The 24,899-nt window shown below is 43.6% G+C and overlaps 1 protein-coding gene across 1 annotated transcript in view; it reads right to left on the reverse strand.

Moving 5' to 3' along the window:
• Positions 1-20,328, reverse strand: part of IGSF21 (immunoglobin superfamily member 21) — a 376,743-nt gene extending 356,415 nt beyond the window's left edge. The window contains exon 1 of the mRNA XM_074302565.1: positions 19,750-20,328. Within this exon, the coding sequence (XP_074158666.1) occupies positions 19,750-19,813 (64 nt within the window). The 5' untranslated portion in view covers positions 19,814-20,328. The remainder of the gene's footprint in view (positions 1-19,749) is intronic.
• Positions 20,329-24,899: the final 4,571 nt, after the last annotated feature.

Below are 24,899 nucleotides of genomic sequence, written 5' to 3' on the forward strand. Positions count from 1 at the left end.
GAAAAACAGAGGCTCATGGAGGTGGGCCTTGCCTAAGGTCACACAGATAATAAGTGGAAAAGGTAACATGTAAGCCCAGACCCTATAAATTCCAAACCAGCAAGCACTCTTTCCATTGTCCTTTAAAATCAGTTTCCAATGTGTCCATCCTGAAAATTTCATGTTATTCTTTGTCACACACTATGATTTTAGCCAAACTGGTCTATTTGCTCTCTCTAGTCCATAGAGTTGGATTCCTACCTCTAAGCCTTTGTACAGGCTGTTTCCTAGGCCTGAAATGTTCACATTCCCCATCTCTGACTGTGGGGTTCCTAATTTCCTTCAAAGCTTACCTAAATGCCCCAAATTTTTGGCATTTTTGATTTTCACACCTCTACAAATTCTTCCTTCCAGTTTATTTTGTATAGTTTATATTATCAGTTTATGATTTGTCATGCCCCACTGCCTCCATACCTAGATCCTGAAGTTCTGTTTTTGTCGAGCTCTCAGTGCCTAGAACAGTGTCTGGTGCAGGGCAGTCCACACTTTGCTGAATTGTATTCTTTGGACTTGACACCTTATGTCTGTCCACCACAGCCCCTTCCCCCTTGATGAATGCCTCCTGGAACCTCCATTCTGAGGGAGAGCCGGGAACAACTGCCTTTCATTCTCTGACTTTGCCACCATGCTCTCATAGACCTCACCCAAATTCTTTCCAGCTTCTATTTCTGTGTCTTACATTGTTTCACTATTAAAATGTAAGCACCTGGAGGGCAAGGATCATCTTTTTGCTTATAGTTACATGCCCAGAACACGCCTGACACGTTTGATAAATGTGCATTGACTTGACTCCCATTGACTCACAAATTGGAGCAGAAGAAGTCTTGTTGTCTCGGACTCAAATAAAATCCTGGGTTCAGTATGAAGTGCCCTATTTTAGAAAAGACACTGAAAATCTAGAATCTTTCTGGGAAGAAGGTGATCAAGATAATTGTGTCAGGTGGGAGGACAAGACTGGAGACCGTGCCATTCAATGAAGAATTCATAAGGTCATAAAGCTACACATAGATCACAGGACTTCTTAAATTTTTTCCATTCCCAAGCCCTTTTTGCCTGAGAAATTTTTACATGACCTCAGGTATATGACATATAGACCAGGTATACAAATTAAACATTTACTGATCATAAATCATAATTTTATGACTTCCACATTCAGTTATGAGATCGGTCAGGACCCACAGATGTTGGAATTTTAGATTCTAGTCTAGTTTTATTTGATAGATGAAAAAACTGGGATCAAAGGAGGTAAGTCATATGCATTATGTACATTACCTAGGGAGTAAGCTGTCAGAATTAGGATTTGAACTCATATTTTTATTTTAATAGCATTGTGTTCTAAACATTTTGTTCTAAATATTTTTTGCAAAACATTGTGTTCTAAAATTTTCAGATCAAAAGGAAAAAAAAACACAAGCATAACAAACAAGAACAAAAAGATGAAAATACTACGATTTTATCCCACATTGAGTCTCCATAGTTCTCTTTCTGGATGCAGATGACACTTTCCATCCCAAGTCTTTTGGAATTGCCTTGATTACCTCATTGTTGCCAACACATTTGATCATCACATAATCTTGTTGTTACTGTATGCAATTGAACTCAGATCTTTTAACTCTAGAATGTTTCTCATGTATCTTGATGAAGAAAGTAGAAATATTTAACTACTTATTTAACTAAAACAATTAAAACTAAAACAATATGGCTTTGCAGTCAAGGAAGACAGAGTTCCAATTCTATCCCTGATACCTACTAGTTGCAAGACTCACCCATTCCCCTTTATTAAGTTGCTGAACCACATTTTCCCCAGCTATACAATAGTGTTATTAATAACATCTACTCCATAGTTTTGTGTGAAGAATAAATATGTGAAGTCCTTTGTAAACCATAAGCACTATAGAAAATACATTATTATTAATTTAGACAAGAGAAGACAGGATGGGAGATGGGGGTGGGGGAAACATGATAGCTGTTACATGGAAGAGAATTAATCTTGTCTTGCTTGGCCCCAGGGAGCAGAACTAATAGAAAAAAGTAGAATCTCTAGAGAGCTAAACATTTAGAATTGAAGTCTTAGGATATGGGTTCAAATCCCAGGTCAGCTAATTATTCCCTATATGATCTTAAGCAAGTCATTTAATAAAATATAGCATTTATATAGTGCTTTAAAGTTTAAAAAATACTTTATAAATTTATCTCATTCTATCCTCACAACAGCCTTGAAAAATAAGGGCTATTATGATCCCTGTTTTACATATGAAAAAACTGAGGCACAGAAAGATTAGTCTGACCAGGGTCACACAATTAGTAAATGTCTGAGGCTAAATTTGAACTCAGGCCTTTCTGACTCCAAGTCTAACACCGTAGGTACTATCTAGCTGCCCATCTTAGTTCTCTCTTTTATGAAAATGATGTTGGATTTGATGTCTTCTAGACCCTTCCAGCACTATCTACAAATCAGTCATTAATGGCGGTTGTCTAAGAGTGAGGTTAAGGAGGTTGGGAAAGGTCTTTTGAAGGGATCCAGATGACCCTTTGCCCAGAAGGAGATTTGTGTTCAGGTGCAGGTGAATAATAGACTTGGAAATTCCTTAAATCTTGCGATTCTGTGATTCTCTGGTTTAGAAACTGGGGCAAATGCTTCATTGAGCCAAAGAAACTCTCGGACAAAGGGGAAAAAAGATATTCCTTTGTGATGTGATCATCAATGCCATGACTGTAGCTTCCACTCCCTCCACTTCATACACTCTTTCCAGGTTGGGGTTTACTTACATGGGGTATTCTAAATGGAGAATTTTAACAAAGTCAAAGTTAGGGCTTAAAAAAATCAAGCTCCCATATCACAACTTTGAGGGGGAAGAAATCATCTGATCGCCATCACAACCTCTCCCTGGCCAAACCTAGAGGGGGAAGGGGAAACCAAAGCACTTTGTCCTATTTTTTATCTTAAAAAGACAAGCCTTTCTTTCTTGTCAGATTCAGTTTGATTCAAGGCAGCAATAATACAAAGCAAATGTTATAAGGACAGGCAGATGGGAAAAATAGCATCAGTGTGGCAGGAATGAGCCAGGGTTCAAACCCACCTCAGTCATATATTGGCCATGTAGTTTTGAGCTACTCTCCTAGACCTCAGTTTCTTTATCTACAAAATGAAAATAACAATATCAGGAGTCCCAATTCATAGGCTGTCATGGAAATAAAATGAAATTATATATAAAGTATTTTATAAATTTTAAAGTTTACATACAAATTTCAACTACTATCACTATTGCAAACTAGTTAATTAAAGATTTCTGGAATTTCAGAACTGGGAGGACCCTCAAAACACAGAATGTCAAAGGAACTTAGAATAGATATGTCAAAGTAGGGAGGACCTTTAGAACATGAAATATCAGATCTGGGAGACCCCTTAGAATATTAGAACTGAGAGGGTCCATAGTACACAGAATGTCAGAGCTTAGAACACAGGAAGTCAGAGCTATGAAGGCCCTTAGAACACACAAGATCAGAACTGGAAAAGCTCTTAGAACATGGAATGCACATCCGACTTGGGAGTTAGATGTTAATCACCTTACCATTTCTCTGCTGTCTCCTTTGCTTTAGAAAGCATAAATGCATCAGAAGTATGATTTGAATCCAGGTCAATATCAATATCTCTCTCCTAGAGTGTATAGCAGAGGACTCTCAGATCTCTGTACCCAACTCTAATCTCTCTACTGAGCTTCAGTTCCTCATCATCAAATGCTTACCAGTCAGTTTGAAATAAATATCCATAGTATGCATATATTGTATTTAACATATACTTTAATATATTGGGGGAGGGAGTAGGGAGAAGGAGGGGAAAAGTTGGAACAGAAGGTTTTGCAAGGGTCAATGCTGAAAAATTACCCATGCATATGCTTTGTAAATAAAAAGCCATAAAAAACCCAAAAAAGAAATAAATATCCATAGACATCTCAAACACAAAATGTCCAAAACAGAACTCATTATTTTTACCCTCAAACCCACCCATGTTCTGAGCTTCTCCATTTATTCTCTTCGCACTATCATCCTCTCAGTGGCTCAGGTTTGGCACATTGGCAATATCCTTGACTCCACATTTCCCCTCACCCCAGAGAACTAATCAGCTGTCAGATTTTGTCATTTCTACTTCCACATTTCTGCTCACATCTGCCACCTTTTCTTCATCTAATATCTTGTTTCATATAATTCCTAGAACTTTAGAGATTTCTCCTGTCTACCTCTCAATCTAACTTCTGAGAAAGTAAAGAAAAGAAAATTCTTTCCTAAGGTCTTATATGTGATTAGTGACAGAGAGAGGATTAGAATTCAGGGCCCTTGGCCCTCAGGCTAGTGTTTTTTCCACTACCCCCAAAAAGGAATGGAACAAGAGGAATAGTTAATAAATGGTGATCACTATAATGGATTGATATATTTAATTTTCAGGTGAGGCAATGGTCCCAGTAATCACCTTTGACTTTTTCCCTTGGATTAGGCTTCCATTTTACCATTACTTTGGAAACTGAAGCCCAACCCTACCCTCTTTCTTTTCTTCTCACTCTCTTCCACAGAAATCCTGCCCTGCCCTTCAGTATAAAAATCTCTCTCTCTCTCTCTCTCTCTCTCTCTCTCTCTCTCTCTCTCTCTCTCTCTCTCTCTCTCTCTCTCGTCCTTTTTTTCTGGGGTAATCACACCAGAGACTATCCTTAACTTCCTTCTCCCCATCATACCAGGCCCCCAAATCCACCAGGTTCCATTTCTCTGGAGCAAACAAAGACTCACAAAGGGGCTTTTGTAACGTGTCTGATTATCTGCTCAGTACTCCCCTCCTCCCTCCATACACACACCATATGAATTGCTAGGTGACAATTAGAATCCCATCACCTGTTTTTGCTAAGAGCTGGACACTCAGCTTGGAGTTATTGTCTGGCTAGACATTTACTCACCCAAATTGGGAGCCAGGCCAGACAGCACAAACACAGGGGCAGGTGCCATCTGCCCTGTCCCAGCTTTGTTACCTGAGGTCACTGTCAGGCAGCCTTCCCTCAATGCTATCCTCTTCCCAAGGTCAGCCTCACCCCTTTGCCCTCACCCCCCACTTTCAAAAGCCACAAACCAGTCCCCCACTCAAAAGCTGCAACTCTAGCTTCTGATTGACGGTTTATTTTCGGAAGGCATGGAAAAAAGAGAGGAAGAGATCATGCCGGAGAGATAATGGAAGCATCAGTGATTAGTTAAAAACAACCCCATCAGAGTGGCGGGCAGGCGGGCAAGCTAGCCGCTCTGCAGAATTGGAAACAAAAGGGCAAGAGGAGCAGTTTGGCAGGCAAACAAAAAAAACCAACGGCTCAGCTGCTTCCTTCCCCGGTGACTCCTGATCCCAGCTCGGGTGATTTATGAGGCTGGGAGTCTCTCCAGGAGAAAGCTGGGGGCAGAGCCCCTGACAGACGCTCCCTCCTGGGTGCCCCTGATTCTTTCACATTTGGTAGCCATCCCATCCCAACCAGGCAGAGAGGTAGGGCCTCCCTTTCCATTTTCCACAGGTTGAATTAGAGTAGGACAATGAGGCCTTTACCCAGCAAAGTCAACATTCAACTGGGTAAACTTAGCTAATTACTTTTTTTTGGATATATTATTTTCATTGAATATTTTGTCAAAAGAAACAATATATAGATGCTCACATACACTCATGTACATAATGTTGATATAAAATGGTTTAAAGAAAAATAAAAGGAGAGACTAGCATATGTAGTAACTATACTAATGTGAATAAAAACAACATTAAAAAAGAGTTGAACTGATTGCTTTGAAAAATTTCTGAACTTAGTGTATACTTAGTAAAATGGATATGTGTATGTGTGTTAGAAAAGAAAAATAAAACAAATTACACAAGAATCTGAATGTTTCTATTATGCATAGCTGCTTTTTTCTTTTTGTATTTAATCTACTTCTAGATTAAGGTATAGTTTTAAAAATTGAATTTATTTATCTATTAGCTTTTTATTTTCAAAATATATGCCTACTTTTCATCATTTCACCCTTGCAAAATCTTGTTTTCCAAATTTTTTCTCTTTCCCTTCCCCCCATTCCCCTCCCCTAGACAGCAAGCAATCCAATGTATGTGAAACATATGCAATTCTTCTATATATATTTGCACAATTACCATGCTCCCCAAGAAAAATCAGATCAAAAAAGAAAAAAAATGAGAAAGAAAACAAAAAGAAAGCAAACAACAACAAAAAGGTGGAAAAACTGTGTTGTGATCCACATTCAGTCCCCACAATCCTTTCTCTGGGTACCAATGGCTCTCTTCATCACAAGTCTATTGGAAATGCCCTGGATCCCTTTGCTGTTGAAAAGAGCAAAGTCCATCAGAATTCATCATCGTATAAGCTTGTTGTTGCTGTGTACAATGTTCTCCTGGTTTTACTCACTTCACTCAGCATCAGTTCATGTAAGTCTTTCTAGGCCTCCCTGAAATCATCCTACTGTTTCTTATAGAACAATAATATTTCATAACATTCATATACTCAGCCATTCTTCAACTGTTAGGCATCCACTAAGTTTCTAGTTCTTTTTGGCTAATTTCTTAACCCTTTAAATCTCAATTTCTTCTGCTGGAAAATGGAGATAATAGATTTGCTCCATTGAACTGTACAATACCATTAAATGCCATGACACCATAGAAGTTGGAAGAACAAAGAAAATGATCTACATGATGATCCCAAAATGATAAATGGAAAGAAAGGAACTTACAACTTAATCCTATGAAACTATAATGGCCAAGTTTAGCCCCAGGAAAAGTAACAAAAGCCTCCCTTCTTTGCAGAGATAGGAGATAATGGGTAGAACACTGCATACAACTTCAGACTTAGTTGATGTACTGATGGTTAGTTGTCACTGAATTGCTTTCTATTTTTCTTTTTAAATAATCCTTTATTATAAAGGGATGATCCCTTGGACTGGAGAAATGACATTTTTCAAAATGAAACTGATATGAAGACAAATGATATTCAATAATCAGTTTAGCTCTGTGATTGCATTGATTTGGAAATTACTTCCCATAATGCAGATTTGAATCTATCTGTAGTCTTTCCACCTGGGGAGCCTCTAGCCCATGTTCTTCCAGAAATTGGTCCCAAGATGTGCTGGCAGCCTTCTTCAATTTCTCCTGCCTCCTCCAGGGTCCCAGTGGAGTGGGGGTTATCCCTTCCTTTGCCCTTCACATATGATCAGCCAATTTTCTCTTCCTTTCAGATGATTTCTTGATGTCATCTTCCGTCCATATTCTTCTTTCAATTTCTTCATTGACCTTGGGTTGCAGCCTGTTTATTCTTACCATCTGCCTCTCCATTGCCCATCTTTAATTCTTCAAAGACTGTTGTATCCAATGGAATACAATAGTCCATGAAAAGAGGATATAAATATGTTTTAAACATATAAATAAATATAGTAGGGAAGGGGAAGGAATAAGTATTTATATAGTGCCTACTACATGCCAAAACACTTTATGAACATCTCATTTTATCTTCACAACAATCCTATGAGGCAGAGGCTGCTAGAATCCTTATTTTACAATTGAGGAAACTGAGGCAAACAGGGTAAGTAACTGGCTTAGTAGGTAGTAGGTACCAGAGAGAGAACTCAAGCCTCCAAACTCCCAAGTTCTGCCACACCACGATTTCTTTGAGCTTTGAAGGTCTTGTTTAAACATTGTATCTTTCCCTACACCTAACACAATATTTGCTTAAGAAACATTTGTTAACATTATTATGCGCTCTGTAGGGTTATTGTGAGGAAAGAAGAATAGAAAATGCTACAGTCACAGCTTCATTATCACTATTTTACAAATGTGAGCTAAGATGACTTGTTTTCTACTGTATAAGTTCCTTGAAGGCAAGAACATGTGTCTCCTATTTTGCTGCTGGCTTGCTCCCTTCCCCATACACTTTCAGAGTGTCTGTGTTAGAACTCAACACAGAATAGCAAGTTGGAAAAGACTTGTTGACTTGACTCTGTATCTTGGACACCAGAGGACACCCAAATCCATGAAGGACTGGCTGGGACCCAGCTGGCTTGCCCAAGAGCTCTCCTTTGCCAAGCAGCCAACAACTGAAGAAAACCTATCCAACCATGGGTGCATGAGGTTGGTCTGAAGGGGTAGAATTAGGGATGGGGGAAGGGAAAGAGGATCCAGGATGTCTGGTGAAAGTGCACAGCACTGCTCATGAATGGGGATAAGACATTTCATCATTGATCCCTTAGGGCTTAGTCTCCATTTCAGAAGTTGAGGCATAAAGGAAATTCCTAGCCATTTTGGTTCTACTTGTGGATACTTGACATAGAATGTCAAGAGTTGGGAAGGGCTTTAAAATAGAGAATGTCAGAACTGGAAGGCCCTTAGAATCCAGGATGTCAGAGCTGGGAGGGCCCTTAGAACCCAGGAGGTCAGAGCTGGGAGGGCCCTTAGAACCCAGGAGGTCAGAGCTGGGAGGGCCCTAGAACCCAGGATGTCAAGGCTGTGAGGGTTCTTAGAATACAGACTGTTGGAGCTGGGAGAGGGCATAAAATACAAAATGTTTAGTGTCAAAGCAAGGATCCTAGTAGATGCTCAGTAAATAATTTTTTACTAAATTAACTTGAATTATCCTAATTAAAGAAAGAAAGCGGGCAAAGAAGCTGGGGTTAGGAACCTTTGCCTCTCTTAATCCTCAGTATTCTTCAAAGTCCAGCTCTGGTGACTTTCCTGATGTTCCCACCCACTTGCCATCACCCAGGTATGAGTTGTCTTCAGGAACTGAACTTCTATGATATTAGTTTTCATGTTACCTTACACACATACACACACATGCTTTATTCTCTAAAAAGTAGGCTCTCTGAAGACAAGAGCTGTTTCTTTTTTGTCTTGGTATTCCTAATCTAAGTGCTTTTTGTGAGGGTGGATGGAACCTGTGATTTCCTCTATTCCAGATGCAAAAAACTCTTCTTCAAAGCCTATCTGTAAAAATCTACTTAATTTAGAATTGTGGAAAGTTGTCTGGAGCCCTGAGATGTCAAGTGATTACACTAAGCTATGGAACTTTCCAACACAAAATATTCATCCCCTATTATGCTGTGTCCCTCCTAGAATGTAAGGTTCTTGAGGCCAGGGACTAGCTCCACTTCTTGGTTTTTATTCCCATACAAATTCTAGCCCATAACAAATGCTTAATAAATGTGCTTTTTAATTGAATGAATGAATGAATTCACTCATTCATTCGTTTATTCACTATCAATGAGATAACACATAAAAGGGTAGGGAGTAGGTGGCCCAGTAAATTTAAGAGTCCTCAATTTAAGTGTCAATTAAAAAACTGAGTTCAGATCCTACTGAGACACTTTAGTAAGTTGGGTGACTTTTCCTTATCTTGTGTGAAATGGGAATACTTAATAGCTTCTACTTCATTGAATCAAATGAAATAATTTATGTAAAGAAGTTTGGCAAAGTTTGGATAAAATAAGTATTTTCCTCTTGCAGCTTAAAGTAGAGTACTAGTTTCAGGTGCAGAGGGAGAAAACATTATGTAATATTACATGATAATTATAATAGCTAACAATTATCTAGTGCTTTAAGATTTTTAAACTACCTTATTAATAATAGCTCTCATTAAGGTTTGCAAAGCACTGTACATGTTATTTCATTTTATCTTCATAACAATCTTATTATTAGATAGGTACAATTATATCTTCCTAACAACCCTATTAGTAGATAGATGTTATTACATCCCTATTTGACAGATGAGGAAATAGGCTGTGAGCCAGTGACTTGTCCAAAGTCTCACAACTAGAAAGTGTCAAAGATGGAATTCACATTTTCATAACTCTAGATAGTTAATAAAGTTAATAAAGAAAGAACGAATGAACAAATTAGAGTCTAGTCATTTAGACACTCCCCCAGGCATATAGAGGTTGAGTATATATGTGTCTGACTGATTTGCAAAGCCAAACAGAAGTGACTTTTGGATTCTCCAAGCTACAGGTTCTAAAGAATGAACATCTTTGTTGTCTTTGTTACAATCAGCCAACCCAACTCTGCCAGCACCTTCAACATTTCCCAGGTGTTTTCAGCATTAACTTGGGATAGCACTGTCAATTTTACTTACCCTAACAAGGGCCTAGAACCAAAAACATGACTTCCAAGTTAAGCCCTACTATGGGATGAACCAAAGAAGAAGAATTGACCAATAAATAGACAGAGCCTGGAGCTCTCAGAGCATTGAGGTGTAGCTGGGAAGAAAGGAAGAAATGGCTTAAGTCTAATAGGGCTTTTCTTTCTAACCCAAGAGTTGGCATCTCCTTATAAGTCTCCAAACCATCAAAGTTTCATTACCAAGCAACCAGGCAGTTAGAAAATTATATATGTATGTATGCAATGTGCACTCAATATACATATACACATATCTATACAGATGCCTTTCTATATCTATATAGATATATACATATACATATTTAAATGTAAATTATTATTATGTATATATGTATATATATTATATATAAAATATAGGATAGGATAGGATATAAACATGACCATATGTACCAACAAAATTTAAAAACAAAAACTAAGCCTCATCAATAGAAAAAGTGTGCACTAGAATTGTATGGATTGTATCTTCCTGGTCAACATAGTCCCCCAGTAGGGCCTCTCCTGGGTTGGATGTGAAGTGACATAGTGGTGGCTGAATCTGGGTTTTATTCTTTCCATTAGATTGTAAGCTTTCTGAGAGTAGAAACTGTCTATCCTTTACATCTTTTTGGATCTTCAGTATTTAGCATAGCTTCTGGCACAGAATAAATGCTTAATAAATGTTTATTGATTGCTCGAATCCTAGGAGAAGAAAGAACACAAGGGTTGTAGTCCCTAGACATTGTTCCCTAATTTTCTAGCAGACTCAGCCAGCTCAGGGGTCAGTCACACCCTTCATCCAGAGGAAATTAAGAGACAGATCTACCATCCTGGCATACCCACCATACATTTCACTGCCAAAATGATGACTGAGCTGCCAACCAATAGGCTGTTCTGTTAGAAGGCTGGAGCTTGGGTTAGCAAGAGCACCAGCACAGAGAGCTGGATGGATGGTGGGCAAATCCTTCAGCTTAGAGAGGGCTTCCAGAGGTCATCGATCAGAGCCAAGAAAACCAGGCCTGGCCCCAGTCCTTCACTTCTGAGCTTAGACAAAGTCAGGGTGGGTTGAAGGAGAACAAAACCATGAGCCTGTGAGGAACTTCATTCACACCCTTCATGTCTCTCTTTCCCCAGACCTGCCAGAAAAGGGTGGGTTGGAAAACCATTGTGGGAGAAGCACATACAGAGTGTTATCGGCAGCCAGATGTCTCAGTTCTATCAGCCAAGGAAAGGAGAGCAAGCGGGTGGAGGCAGTGGCTAAGTCTAGGCAACTCTGCAAAGGCCAAACCCAAACGAATACAGACAATGACTTTTTGAATGCCACTCTCTGTTATCTTCCTGGTTCTCTTGGGCCCTGATCACTTCTCCTTCTGAACTTGAAAGTTCTCCCTCTTTCTCTCTCCTTCCCTCCCTTCCTTCTTCCCTCCTTCCCTTTCTCTCTCTTTCCATCTCTCTCTCTCTATCCTTCTCTCCATCTGTCCCTCTCTCTGTCTCTCCCTTTCTCTCTCTTTCCATCTCTCTCTCTCTCTCTCTCTCTCTCTCTCTCTGTCTGTCTCTCTCTCTTTCTCTCTCTCTCTTTCTCTTTCTCTCTCTCTCTGTCTCTCTTTCTCGCTCTGTCTCTGTGTATATACATACATATATGTATTTCTCTTGATATCTTATACATATACATACATAAATATACATTGAGAGAGAAAACATAAGATATAAGGCATTGTACATTATGTCCTATGCCCTCAATCTAGACTGCATATTTCTTGAGGATAAGACCCATCATCTTGTTTACATTTTGTATTTTTCCTACACTTAATACAGTGTTCTGTACATAGGAAGAATTTAGTTTTTATAACTGGAAGAGGCCTTAGAACACAATGTCAGAGATGGGGAAAACCTCAGAATATAGATTATCAGAGCTGGATGGTATCTTAGATATTATCTATCATCCCATTCTCTCATTTATAGATGAAGATTTTGAATCACCAAGAGGGGAAATGACTCGCCTAAAGTCACACAGCTACTTAGTGGCAGAGCTGAGAATAGAACCCTCCTACTTAGTCTAGGGCTTTTCCATTAGGTTTTACTCAATAAATGTTCCTTCATTGACTGATTGATTGATCGCCTCCAGGCACTTCATCCCAGGAGGATGAGCAGACTCTGTAGTCTGGAGTAGAGGATTCATGTAGGGGAACAGTGGGAGGAACCCATGGGGAGATGGCTGTCATTCTAAAGGAGGAAAAAAATCCATTTTTAAAAAGGCAATGGAGGAGGAAACCAGCAGCCCACACATCACTGCTTCAGTGGGGACTTTGTGTCTATAACTATAAATGTCAGTATCGTGGGAACACATGACATCACTTCCTAAAGGGGCATTTGTCTTGAAGATGGAGTTCCCTTGGAAAAAAAAAAGGGAAAAAAAAAAACAGGATGAAGTGTTCTCAGAATCAACATTCACACCTCAAGGCTTTCCATCAGGACCTAGTGTCTGAAGCCAGTCACCATCAGCCAGTACTTGGACAATTTCCAAACGCATTGTCCATTTTTAGCTCACTGGATGAAACAAATAAGCACCAATTACATTGTGTAGTAGAAAGAGCTCTGAACTGTTGAGTCAGAAGAAAGCTTTGTGAGCCTGATGCTGCCATTGAACCCACTTTCTCTCTTGAAAGTCTCAGTTTCCTTTTCTGTAAAATGAGAGATTAGGAGTAAATGTACTCTAAGGTCCTTTCCAGATCTGCTATTGGTTTTGTTACATAGAGATTGATAGTCAGAGATACAGAGAGGCATCAGCCAAGAGGGAAAGCACAAGAAGTGGGAAGGGACTCAAAGGAGAAAGAAACAGAAAGCAATATGGCAAGAGGTCAGGAAAATCAGAGACCCAAAGAGAAAAAGAAGATCCAGCTTCTGACATGACTTACCTAAAGTGAGCTGGAGCAAGACTGAACCTCTCTGGGCTTCAATTTCTTACCCTTTAAATGAAGGAAGTAAACTAGATGACCTCTCAGGTCGACCTGTCCCTTAATCCCCAACTCTATGTGTAGAATCCTACATGTCCAGGTTTCCTTATCAATTTCTGCTTTGTCTACATGACCAGATGAGCTTCATCTCATAATGAGATATAGAAGGTCAGGCCCTTAGGGCTTTGGGTGACAGGAAGTGTGCAAAGAGTGCTAGATTTGCACTGTTCCCAAAAGATCTGGCTTAAACTCTGGCTCTACTATTTACCATGTGTGTTAGTTAACCTAGGCAAACTACTTAATTTCTGAAATTCTCTGCTTCCACACTGATAATTCCAATGGAATAGAATGTAAGCCTCCTGAGGGCAGGGGCCATTTTGGTTTTGTAACTCCAGTGCCTAATTTACTACCTGGATTATATTAGGTGCTTAATAAATGCTAGCTGAATCATGTTGGATGCTTGTATTGCCTGAATTAGACAGCTGCTGGGAAGAAAGCACCAAATGAGGATCATCTTAAAATTATACATTTATAGCTTGGAGGGTCTTGGGTCATCTCTAGTTCAATTCCCTCATTAGAGGTGTGACCTGGATCATGCTTTTTAAATTTCTGTAAAAATCCTCTTGCTATGCCTCTCCCATCAGTCAGCCTTATGGATGTTTCTTGTACTTGGCACATAGTAGGTGTTTATCAAATGTGGGACCAAGTCCAGAGATGAGCTCAGCTCCCCCTAGGAAGGTCTCCAGGTAGAATATCTCTATCTCTATCTCTATCTTGGATATTCAACAATATCTCTTATCTTGGATCCTTCTCTAGAAGTCAAACCTTCCCCTACTGTATTATCCTTCCTCGTTCCATCATTCTCCACCCTTTATCATACTCTGTCTTATTCTGTTTTCCTGCACACACACTCACTCACACACATCTTATATTTACATCTTCGAATATCTAGATAGTAGGACAAGTGCTGAAAGCTGACTCTTCACATAGTTCAACCAAGGGGCATGCAGATTTGATAATTATCCAGCTAAATGGATTTCTGTAGATGGTCAAATAGGAAATCTTAAATGTCAATGCAAGTTTGTAGGACTGAATTATCTAGAATCACAGAATAATGAAATTTCAGAGTTGGAAAGAGGCTAAGAAGGCTGTCTATTCCAACACAAAGCCTAAAATGAATCCCAATGACAAATTGGATAACAAGTCTCTGCTTGAAGATCACAGGCACTACCTCTTCCATGAAACCTTCTCTGATACCTGAAGGAATTAGCATTCTCTCCTACCTCAAATATTCCTAGAGCACTTTGTCTAAGCTTACCCTTATGACTTTTACACCTTACCTATTATTACACTTACAGAGGCAGCATGGTGCAGTGGGTGGGACTAAGAGTTTGTTTGGAATCAGAGGATTTGGATTTAAATCCCAACTCTGTCTCTCACTAGCTGTATGACTTTGGGCAAATCATTCCATTTTTCTGCACCAGAGTTTTCTCATCTATAAAATGAAAGAATAGGACTAGGTCAAGGGTCCCCAACTCTTTTTGCATCACCTTTTAAGGGCAATCCAATGAAGAGTATGATCACCTCAGAATAATAAATAGTCTGTTGCCTACATGTATCCTGGAAGCAAATCCTAAATTTAGTTAGAGGTTGCTGAATATTTTAAAAAATAACTCCCCACCCCACCCCTAGCCAAATGAAAAGATCCTCAGTCATCAGAAATCCCTGGACCACAAGTTAAATCCCTCTAGATTTCTAGTCAGCCTTAAAGCTGTGACTGATAGACATACTGGCTTTGTATCCTTCCATTAGAATGTAAACTTCTTGAGAGCAAGGATTGTTTCATTTTTGTCTATTTTTGCTGCCTAGCATGAATAAACATTCGTTGAATTAGATTGGATATGTGGATCCAATTCAAATCTTTTATTTATCTATTTATGACTCACCTGCTTCCAAAAAAGATTTGAGGTAGAACTGGCTAATTGCCAAATCTCTATCACCAAGGTCTAGAGATGTGAATGAAATCAACTTCTATTATAATTTTCTTCTTCACTTAAGTGCTGATTGAAATATATAAAATGAAGTGGGGTGTGTGTGTTGGGGAATTGGGGTGGAGACATTGAAAATTACCTGAGCTTACTATCTGCAGGGAGAAAGGGCTGGCTTTGGAGTCAGGGACTTGGAATCCTAGCTGTGACACTTAGTGGTATGACCTTGAACAAGTTATTTAACCTTGAAGTTTCAGTTTCTTTATCTCAAAAATGAAGAAGTCAGACTCTAATTGTCTCCTAGTTCTAAATCCTGTGATCAGAGAACACTTTGCTTTGGACTGTGTGGACATGCCTTATGACATGATGGAAAGCACATAGGCCCGAAGTCCTCCTAATCTTAGCTCCATCAGAGTACCACGTGAGAAACATCAATATCTAGTCTAACCTGTCTCATATGGGGCCTTGTATGGATCAAATAAAATCAGATGTGGAAAGTGTTTTGGAAAGTAGCTAAGAGATATCTCAATGAGAGAGTATAACTACCATTCCTTGCCAGGCTCATCATCTGTATCCATCAGATCCCGCAAATGGGAATTCCTGTGCAGATGGGGGGGGGGGGGGAGGCTGGTAGGGATGGGGAGTTAAAGAAAGGGCAAATAGTTTAGACCAGTGGTCCTCAAACTTTTAAAATAGGGGGCCAGTTCACTGTCCCTCAGACTGTGGGAGGGCCGGACTATAGTAAAAACAAAAACTCACACTTTGTCTCTGCCCCTCAGCCCATTTGCCATAACCCAGTGGGTGGCAAAACTGTCCCCAGTGGGCCGCTTCTGGCCTGCGGGCTGTAGTATGAAAACCCCTGGTTTAGACTTTTACTGGGATTAGCAGCTGAAATTTGTTGGAAACAAAGAAGTGTCAGCCTTCTCAGAGAGCATTAATCTAGACTTTTTGTAATACAGAAGAGGCCAGGACCTTCATTCTAGTTCCAGCTCTGCAACTATATCATTGGTTTTTGTGTGACTCTGGGTTACTTCTCAACATAAGTTTGCTCAGCTACAAAATGGAGGTGGTGTGGGACTGGCTTAATGATCTCTAGTAGCTTTTTTACAGATGTGTACTCTTTTTTGAGGTAAAGTAAGAGAAGAATCTCACAGGAAAACTCATTCTCATGCTTTGGTGATAGTGGGGATTGTAAGGCTAAAAGATTATGGCTGTGAGAGTAGGTAGAAAGGAATAATTGTAAAAGTCCATGTCATGAGGGGAGAAAGGGTTGGAGGGGGGCAGATGACAGCTCAAGCTGCAAAGAGGTGACCACTGGGGGCACACTCCAGTCCCTGACCACATGTACATCTGCTTCTCCCAGAAACCATCAGGTTAGAAGAATAATTAAATAAATAAAGCTCACACCAGATCCACACCCACCCCACAGCCTCAGTGTTATAACTGACTCCGGCCCAACTCAGCTGAAAAGGAAGAAGAGGATGTTGTGAGATGAATGCCCCCTTACTTCCCCTTTGGGACCCACTGAGACCTAGAAATCTTGGTAGGACTTCACCTTTTTTGTCTAGCCCCACTTACTATCTCACCACCACCACTCCTCCTTAACCCTCAATCAGGGCAGGAGACAATGTTTTTTTTTGCCCTTATCTTTCAGCTTCCCTCTCCTGAGATTCCCCCAGCAGCCCTGTCTCAAGCACCACATCCCACCGGGTGCATAGGAGCATATATACGATACTCATATATACGATACTCAGCTATTCCGACTCTATTTTTATATCTGACAAAGCTGAAAGGAAGTCTGGGATTCCTTGCAGAAATGAGTTTGTTCAGCTGCAGTCCAACTAAGATCCACACCTGTCTGCGGGCTCCTAGAGCTAGTGAAGGAAGGCAGGGAGAAGAAGGATTTCTCTGAGACAAAGGGCAAGTAGGCATTAGGGAAACTGTTTTTTGTTTTTTTTTTTTTCCAAGTAAACCATTAAGGCACAGCACTATGGGGATCTTTGTCCCTTCAGTAATCAAACCCATGGAGAACATGTCTGTGACAACAACTAGGGCATAAAACCCCTGGCTCCCCATTTACACAGTGAAGTCAGACTCCTCATCCAGGAATCCCCCGGAATGGACAACGTGATTGCCATCCGGGTTTGGGTTAGGCTAGGATCGGGGCCCAGGGTTCCATCCCCTCTGGAAGAATAGGTGCCTCCCCACAAAGCCAACCCCAACAAGTTCTACAGCCTCCAGCTGGATCCAGAAAGAGTGCCCTCCTCTGGTACAGTGGGTACCTCACATCTGGAAGGTCAGGAAACCTAGTCAACCACAGCTGGTCACCTCTCCCCCCTCAGCCCACCGGCCTAGATCGGAGGAAGGAGGGGACTCCTCTCCCCGCCACAAACAAACCAACGAACAAAACGCCGCCAGCCCAATTGCCTCAGGCGCTAATGGAAGAGGAGGGAAGGATGCTTCGTGATTCCCGCTGGGCTTCCGACTCATTCAGAGGAATGAGAAAGGGAGCAAACGAGCCAGCTCGAAGTTTCCTGTTCCCAGTTCTGCCTCCCCCGGCTCCCAGTCCTCACCCTGCGGAGATTTAAAATAGGGTGCCCTCCTAGCGGGAGCCTCGATATTCCCCCAGCCAGAGCCTCATCTTCCCCGCCCCCTTCCTAGCCACACCAGCCCACACGGGAGAGGGAAAGGGAGAGGAGGGAGGAGCCAGGGACTGTGAATGGGACGCAGCAGCGGAGCCCACATCCTGAGAGAGCCCTGGCAGTGCCGGGAGATTGGGGGTGGGGGGCGGGGGGGGTGATTCCAGATGGATTAAGGTTTTTTCAGCCAGATTCCTTTTCGAGCTTCACTCCGTTCTCACGAGCTACCTCTTCCTCTGTCCCAAATCAACCCTTCAGCTTCACTTCTGCTCTGGGAGCGAGGTGGCCTCGGCTCCCCTGGTTTTCCCCAAATCCCCCAGAGCATCGTGATGTAGTTTCCCACAGGCTTGCTTCTGAGGTTCCTGCAGTTCCTCACGACTGTTTACCCCCTTCCCCCCTCACAGGCCATGGAAGGAGTTCCATAGAAAGGGCCTTCCCCACCTTAGGAAATGGGGTGGGGGCGGGCTCTGAAGCCACTTTGAAAAACCGGGTCCCCGGCTTTGGCTTAGGTGGGGGAAGGTCAAGTGTTGGGGGCTTAAGGTCTTTGCACCTCCCGAGAGACTGCGGGGGGAGGGCGGGAGAAGAGGGGCATTCGAACATCCCTTCGTGGCTGACAATCCTCAGGGGCTAGCCTGTCACTGCCGTGTAACTGCACTCGCCCCCATCCCCCCAAAGGACCCCGGCATGGGGGTACCACCCTCCTCTCTCCTGCTACTTTCCAGTGTGAGCCCGTCCTCTGCCCTCCTCCCTCACCCCCGCCCAATCTGGGCTCCAGCCGCAGCTGGCCTCTGGGCACTGAAAGTTGGCAGCCGTGGCGGCAGCGACGGCGGCTGCCCAGGGAGCCCCGGACGCCCATTTCATCCCCCTGCTCCCCCCCACCAGGCAGACCCAGCCGGCCACTCTCCCGGCTTCGCCTCTCCCACCCTGCCCAGAGGCCCTTTCGGGACGGATGGGGGCCGGGCCGGGACAGGAGAAGATGGGAGCGAGCTCCGAGCCGGCGCTGTGGGCGCCCACGAGCCGCGGCACTCTCGGAAGCAGGGACTCAGCCAGAGCCAGAGCCGCCGCTCGAGCTGGGGGAGAGGACGAGCCCCGCTCGGAGCCCCGACGCGTCCTCCCACGGGGGACACCTACCCAGAACGCGTTCCACCTACACCCTCGGCCACAGCACAACACCGCACCGCGGAGCACACCCTCACCCACCCCTTCCGAACGCAACCCTCCCGCACGGCCGATGCACCGTCCCTCGCTCCTCGGAATATCCGGGCAGTCCCCCGAGACACAAACACAAACACACGCCCAGAGACACACACACCACCTCCCCCCGTATTCGGAAGCCCGAAGCCGAGATTCAAACATTCTCACCCCCCGGACTCAGCCTCCCGAAACACCCCAGCGATCTGCACTTATATTCATAAAGCACCACACACACACACACACACACACACACACACACACACACACACACACACACACCGGTATCCAAACTCCCGGACATCCAGATATACACGTTGTCACACAGCTCCAGAATCACCCCAGAGTGGCCACGCAAACACATACACCAAAATAGACACTGACTCACATGCACACTCACCTAAACACACACACACACACACACACACACACACACACACACACACACACACACTCGCCCCGGAATTCTTACGTTCCCATCTCTAAATAGAATTCCATCCAAATTCACACACATGCCCCGGCAAGCGGGCACACACACACACACACACACACACACACACACACAATCGCACACACACGCGCGCCCCCGAGCGCGTACACACACACACACACACACACACACACACACACACACACACACACTCACACAAGCACAGACTGAGCCCCTCCCCAGATACCCCGGCGCCCCGGGCAGCCCCCAGTTCAAGCCCGCCATCCCGCGCGCTCGGCGGCGGCTGCAGCAGCAGCAGTCCCTGGGCCGGGAAGAGCCCGCAACTCACCCAGCGCCAGGTCCAGGAGCTCAGCGAGCAGAAGGCAGACACGCGGGCAGTTCATGGCTCGCATGGTGGCCCTGGGGAGGAGGACGAGGAGAAGGAGGAGGACGAGGAGGAGGAGGAGGACGAGGAGGACGAGGAGGACGAGGAGGAGGCGGTGGCGGCGGCGGCCGAGGCGCCCCGCTCCATCCGGCTCAGGCGTTCTCTCGCCGCCCGCAGCCCACCGCCGAGGCGCCGAGGGACGCGGGCAGGGCGGGCGCCGCCGGGCGCCGCCGGGGCTCCCCCATCCTGCCCTCGCTGCCCACCCCTCGCCGGCCCTGCGCCTGCAGCTGCCGCCGCCGCCGCCGCGGGAGGGAGCGGACCCCGGGAGGCTCGGCTGAAAACCGGCGGGGAGGCGGCGCAGCGACACCTGGCTCGGCTAGTCTAGCCCTCGGCTAGCTGGGGCTCGGCTCGGCTCGGCGCCGCCGGCCGGAGAGCGAGGGAGCCGGAGCGCACGCAGCCCGGTGCGCGCCCGTTGTCCCGGGCTCGGCCGGCTCTCCAGCTAGTGCGAAACCCGCAGCAGAGAGTCCAGCCCAGCAGCTCGGAGTTTGGGAGCGAAATCGCGCTCTCTCCACTCCCTGAGAGAGCGAGCCAGCGAGCGAGCGCCCCCTCCCCCTTTCTCTCTCACTCGCTCGCTAGCTCCATCCCTCCCTCCGCCCCCCCTTCTCTCCTCTCTCTCTCTCTCTCTCTCTCTCTCTCTCTCTCTCTCTCTCTCTCTCTCTCTCTCTCTCTCTCTCTCTCTCTCTCTCTCTCTCTCTGTCTCTCTCTGTCTCTCTCTCTCTCTCTGTCTCTCTCTCTCTCTCTCTCTCTCTCTCTCTCTCTCTCTCTCTCTCTCTCTCTCTCTCTCTCTCTCTCTCTCTCCCCTTTCCCTCTTTTCTTTTCTCCCCTGCCCCCCTTTCTTCTGTCCTCTCTGTATTATATAGACTTTTCTTTAATCCTTTCTGGGCTGTTCTGCTATCGTCCTCTAAGCCGATTTATTGCTGCGAGAGGGAGAGATCGTCACTTCAACCTCTCCCCCCTCCCCTCCCCTCTCCTCCCTTTCTCCCTCTTTTTCTATCTTCTCCCCGCCTTTTTTTTTTTTTTTTTTTTTTTTTTTATAACTTCCCTGGGTTTGAAGCTTTGAACTTCTTAATCCTTCCTCAACTGGCCGAGGATTTCTCTCTTCTCCCCTTCCCCACCTCCCCTCAGGCACGCCCCTCCCCCTCGGCCAGCAGAAGCCCGAACTCCAGGCCGCTAGTCACCCTGGGCCAGAGAGGCGACGAGAGGAGAGTCAGTGGCCAGGAGAGGGAGGCATCGCGGACCGAAAGAACTGCACAGGTAGAGGGAGAGAGAGACTGTGAAGAACAAAAAGGGCCCTACGGCAGGCAGCTGCGGAGGGGAGGAAGTCCGCCTGGTCTGCCATCCAGCACCCTCCCCATAAAACACCCAGGCACACCCAGGGAGGAGGAGCAGGATGTCTGAGAACCCCCCACTACCCACCACACTTTGATCAAGCCTCCTCTTAGTTATCCATCCGGATTGGGCTTCCACTCTGTCCAATGCCCTGGCTATCCTGGGTTACCTTCGGAAAAGATTCATGGGATATTAGAGATGGAGGAGATCGTCCAGCTCAATCCAAATCCTTTTACAGATAAATGCAAGCCAAGCCAAGTTTACGACCATTTATTAAGCACCTACTGTGTACCAAGTACTATGCTAAGTGCTAGTCATTGTCCCCATGAGGAAACTTAGGGTTTTTTTGGGGGGGCGGGGGGAGATGACTTCCTAAGTCACTCAAAATTCAATTCACTTTCTTCCATGGTCCAGTCCTATCTTAGATTGAGTCTTCTCTAGCACTAAGCTCCTCCTTCCCTTTTATAGATATCACTTGAGCATCACCTGTTGACAGGTGGCACTTTTTTTTAGACTGGAAGAATGAAAGCATATGGTCACACCTTCCCAGACATTTGGGGATATGAGTGGGAGAAAAAGGTAAGATAAGTAATTCGGTAGAATGAATTTAAGTCTGTGAGCCTGATTCTGATAGAGAAAGGACCTTCAATGTCAAAAATTGAGGCAAAAAGGTTAATTAGCTGGAATTTATCTAATTAGTACTAGAATTCTGATCACTTGACCCTTGCACTTTCCATCAGAAAGGCCTAGATTATGGGATCATTGATTTAGTGGAGATTTAGGGGATGTCTGAGGTCAATTTCCTTTTAGAGATGATGAAAGCAAGGTCCAAGAAGGTGGTGATTTGCTCAAGCTCACAAGGTTAAAGCTCAAAGTCAGAGGTAGGTCTTGAACCCAGGCCATCATAATCTAATGGTTCCACTCTACACCACATCAAAATTCCAATCCTCAACCTATCAACTGCTGATGCTCTGTCAGATTTCTATAAGGCTGTTCCTCAGTTTACCCATATGTGATGGTAAGATTTAGAGTTGGAAACCATGATGATATAGATGAAAATAAGTGACTTACCAAAGTCACACAGATAAGTGTCAGAGGCAAGATTTGAACACAGAACCTCTATCCAGCAGAATCAAATTGTACCACCCTGCTTCTATCAGCTAATCGGACACAACTTCCCTCATTATATAAATAAAGAATCTCACATTTATGGAAGGAAATTAATTTGCAGAAACTCACATGGGCCCTGAGTAACAGAGATGGAGTTTGAACATAAATAATAGATAGTAAAGAACCTTAGAGGTCATGTAGTTTATTTCCTTCATTACAAAGATGAGACAACTTATCTGGTCTCAAAGATAGTTTTCTCGGCAAAGCTGACATTGAAACCTTGCCCTCTGGCTCCGTGTCTAACCCTTCACCCATTCTACCATATTCCACTGCTGCCAGATCACTGACTCCTCTAATTATTCTAGGCACTGGGAAGGCTGAAGGGCTCTGTCATGGGGTTCTCCAAGAACTCAACGGGTGGGGCCTGGAGTCAGCAGGGAGCCTCCGGCAGACCCAGGTGCATGACTGGTATCCCAGCTCAGGGGGTGGGGGAAACAGATGCCAATCTGCAGGAAGCTGCTTCCACACCGTGCTAGGGCTATGTCATCAGAGCATCCCCCTATGGTTGGTGTACTGCAGCATCATGCCTCTGGAAGGCAGGAGGGAAGAACCGATTTGCATTTATGAAGATTTGAAGCACACATTCGCCCGACAGGCTTTAGAATGATCCTCTCAGTAAAAGAATAATAATGATCGTAATAAACCCTTATAAATAGGTGTTTGATTACAGTTTGTCCCTACGTGGAGTTTTTTTGAACCAGACTAATTGGCTGCCTGTTTGATTGGGCTCCCAGTGGCTCAGGTTCAAGAATCTTTGTCCCTCTCTCAGTTTTTACCCTTACTATCTGTTACCTTTGCCACTTTTTTCTCTTTTTATCTCACCCTCACCCACCCACCCATAAAAAAAAAAGATATCCCAGAACAATTGGTCCAAGTTTCTATACCTGTGTTGGGGGGAAGGGGAAGGGTAAATCTATTGATATTATAGTCGTTTTGCCCTAAAGACTAAAAATAATGTAACAATGACAACAGCTACTAGATATGCAGCACTTTGAGGTGATTTAGAATTTTACAATTCACAAATCGGTCTCCACCCATTATCTCATTTGAGCCTTGCAAAAATTAATTAGGATTATTTGTATAATGAGGGAAGTTGTGCCAGATTATCCAGTAGAAGCAGGGTGATACACTTTGATTCTGCTGGATAGAGGTTCTGTGTTCAAATGTTGCCTCTGACACTTACCTGTGTAACTTTGGTAAATCACTTATTTTCATCTATATTATCATGATTTTAATGACCCTTTCAATTCTAAATCTTACCATCACATATGGGTACACTGAGGAAGGTTGTACAGATGTTATTAGACTCATTTTATATAGAAATAGCCACCAATAGTCCATTTTTGAGGCTTGAAAGTCACCTCCAGGTTCCCTTCCAAACAATCCCCCTTTCTCTACCATGTCCTGAAATCTTGTCACCCTAGAAGCTAACATTGTCCCTGTTGCCTTTTAGCTTTCAGAGTTTATTCCACCTCTTTGGCTCTGTCCTCCCATTGGTTAATTCTTCTCAAAGGCTCCATTTTAAGGAAAGTGCCAAGGTCAATGCATGGCATTGCTCTCCAGCCTCCACTCCTGAGTCTCTAAGATCTTCTCCACTATTGCCACCTCCTCTTCTGCTTTTTATCTTCCTTTTATGTGTTTTCTTCTCTCAGTAGATTGTAAGCTCTTTGAGGACAGGGACTATCTTTCTTACTATTTGCATTTGTATCCCCAGGACCCTTGGCACAGTGTCTAGTATGCAGTAAGTGATTAATAATTGCATCAATTTGACTTGACCCCAGACACATGAAAACTGTGTTTTTTGGTTCTAAACTCTAGCAGATCCTATGAAGCTGGAAAGATTCCAGCTATGAATTGTCACTTGATGACTCTCCTATGCTTAATTCAGAAGCTCAGTTCAGGTAGCCTTGGGTAATGAATTTGAGGAATGCAGCAACTCATAAAGAACAGAAGAAGAAATAAGCTCCAATAGTAGAAAGGATTTATACAACAATCTACAACTAGTAATGACCCAACTCTACTATAATGAATATTCTTTCCACTACCTTATATCTTCTTTTAAGTAGGTGAGGACCATACCTAGAATGTCGGGCTTCTGTTATAAAGGGTTCAGGACATCACTTTCACACCAAGCCTCAAAAAAGGCATTGTGTCTTAGGCTATCAGGTGAACAACCAAAACATCTCTGAACAGAAGCCCTGATATTCCTGAAACTTGAATTACCCCACCATCATTAACCCACCCTCCTAACTGTAAATTAAAATAAAACCAAATACTACTAGAAAAGTCAGAGAGAAGGAAAGCAGCTACCCAGAAACCCATCATACCCTGGACAGCTACCAAGCAGAGAGCCTGACTGGGTGAATCAATTGTGAATGGCTCCATCCAAAGTAGATGTCCATCCAGGTGTATTCTACTTGGGCAGATCAAATTTAGAATACTATGTTCAGTGATGAGGAAAGATGTGGTTAAGTGGGACAGCATCTGGGAGAGGGCAAGAAGTAAGGGTCTTGGAATCATGGATGATTGGTTAAAGGATGGTAGGTATATGATGA

This window comes from Sminthopsis crassicaudata, chromosome 3 (genome assembly GCF_048593235.1).
Source record: "Sminthopsis crassicaudata isolate SCR6 chromosome 3, ASM4859323v1, whole genome shotgun sequence".
Lineage (NCBI taxonomy): Eukaryota > Metazoa > Chordata > Mammalia > Dasyuromorphia > Dasyuridae > Sminthopsis > Sminthopsis crassicaudata.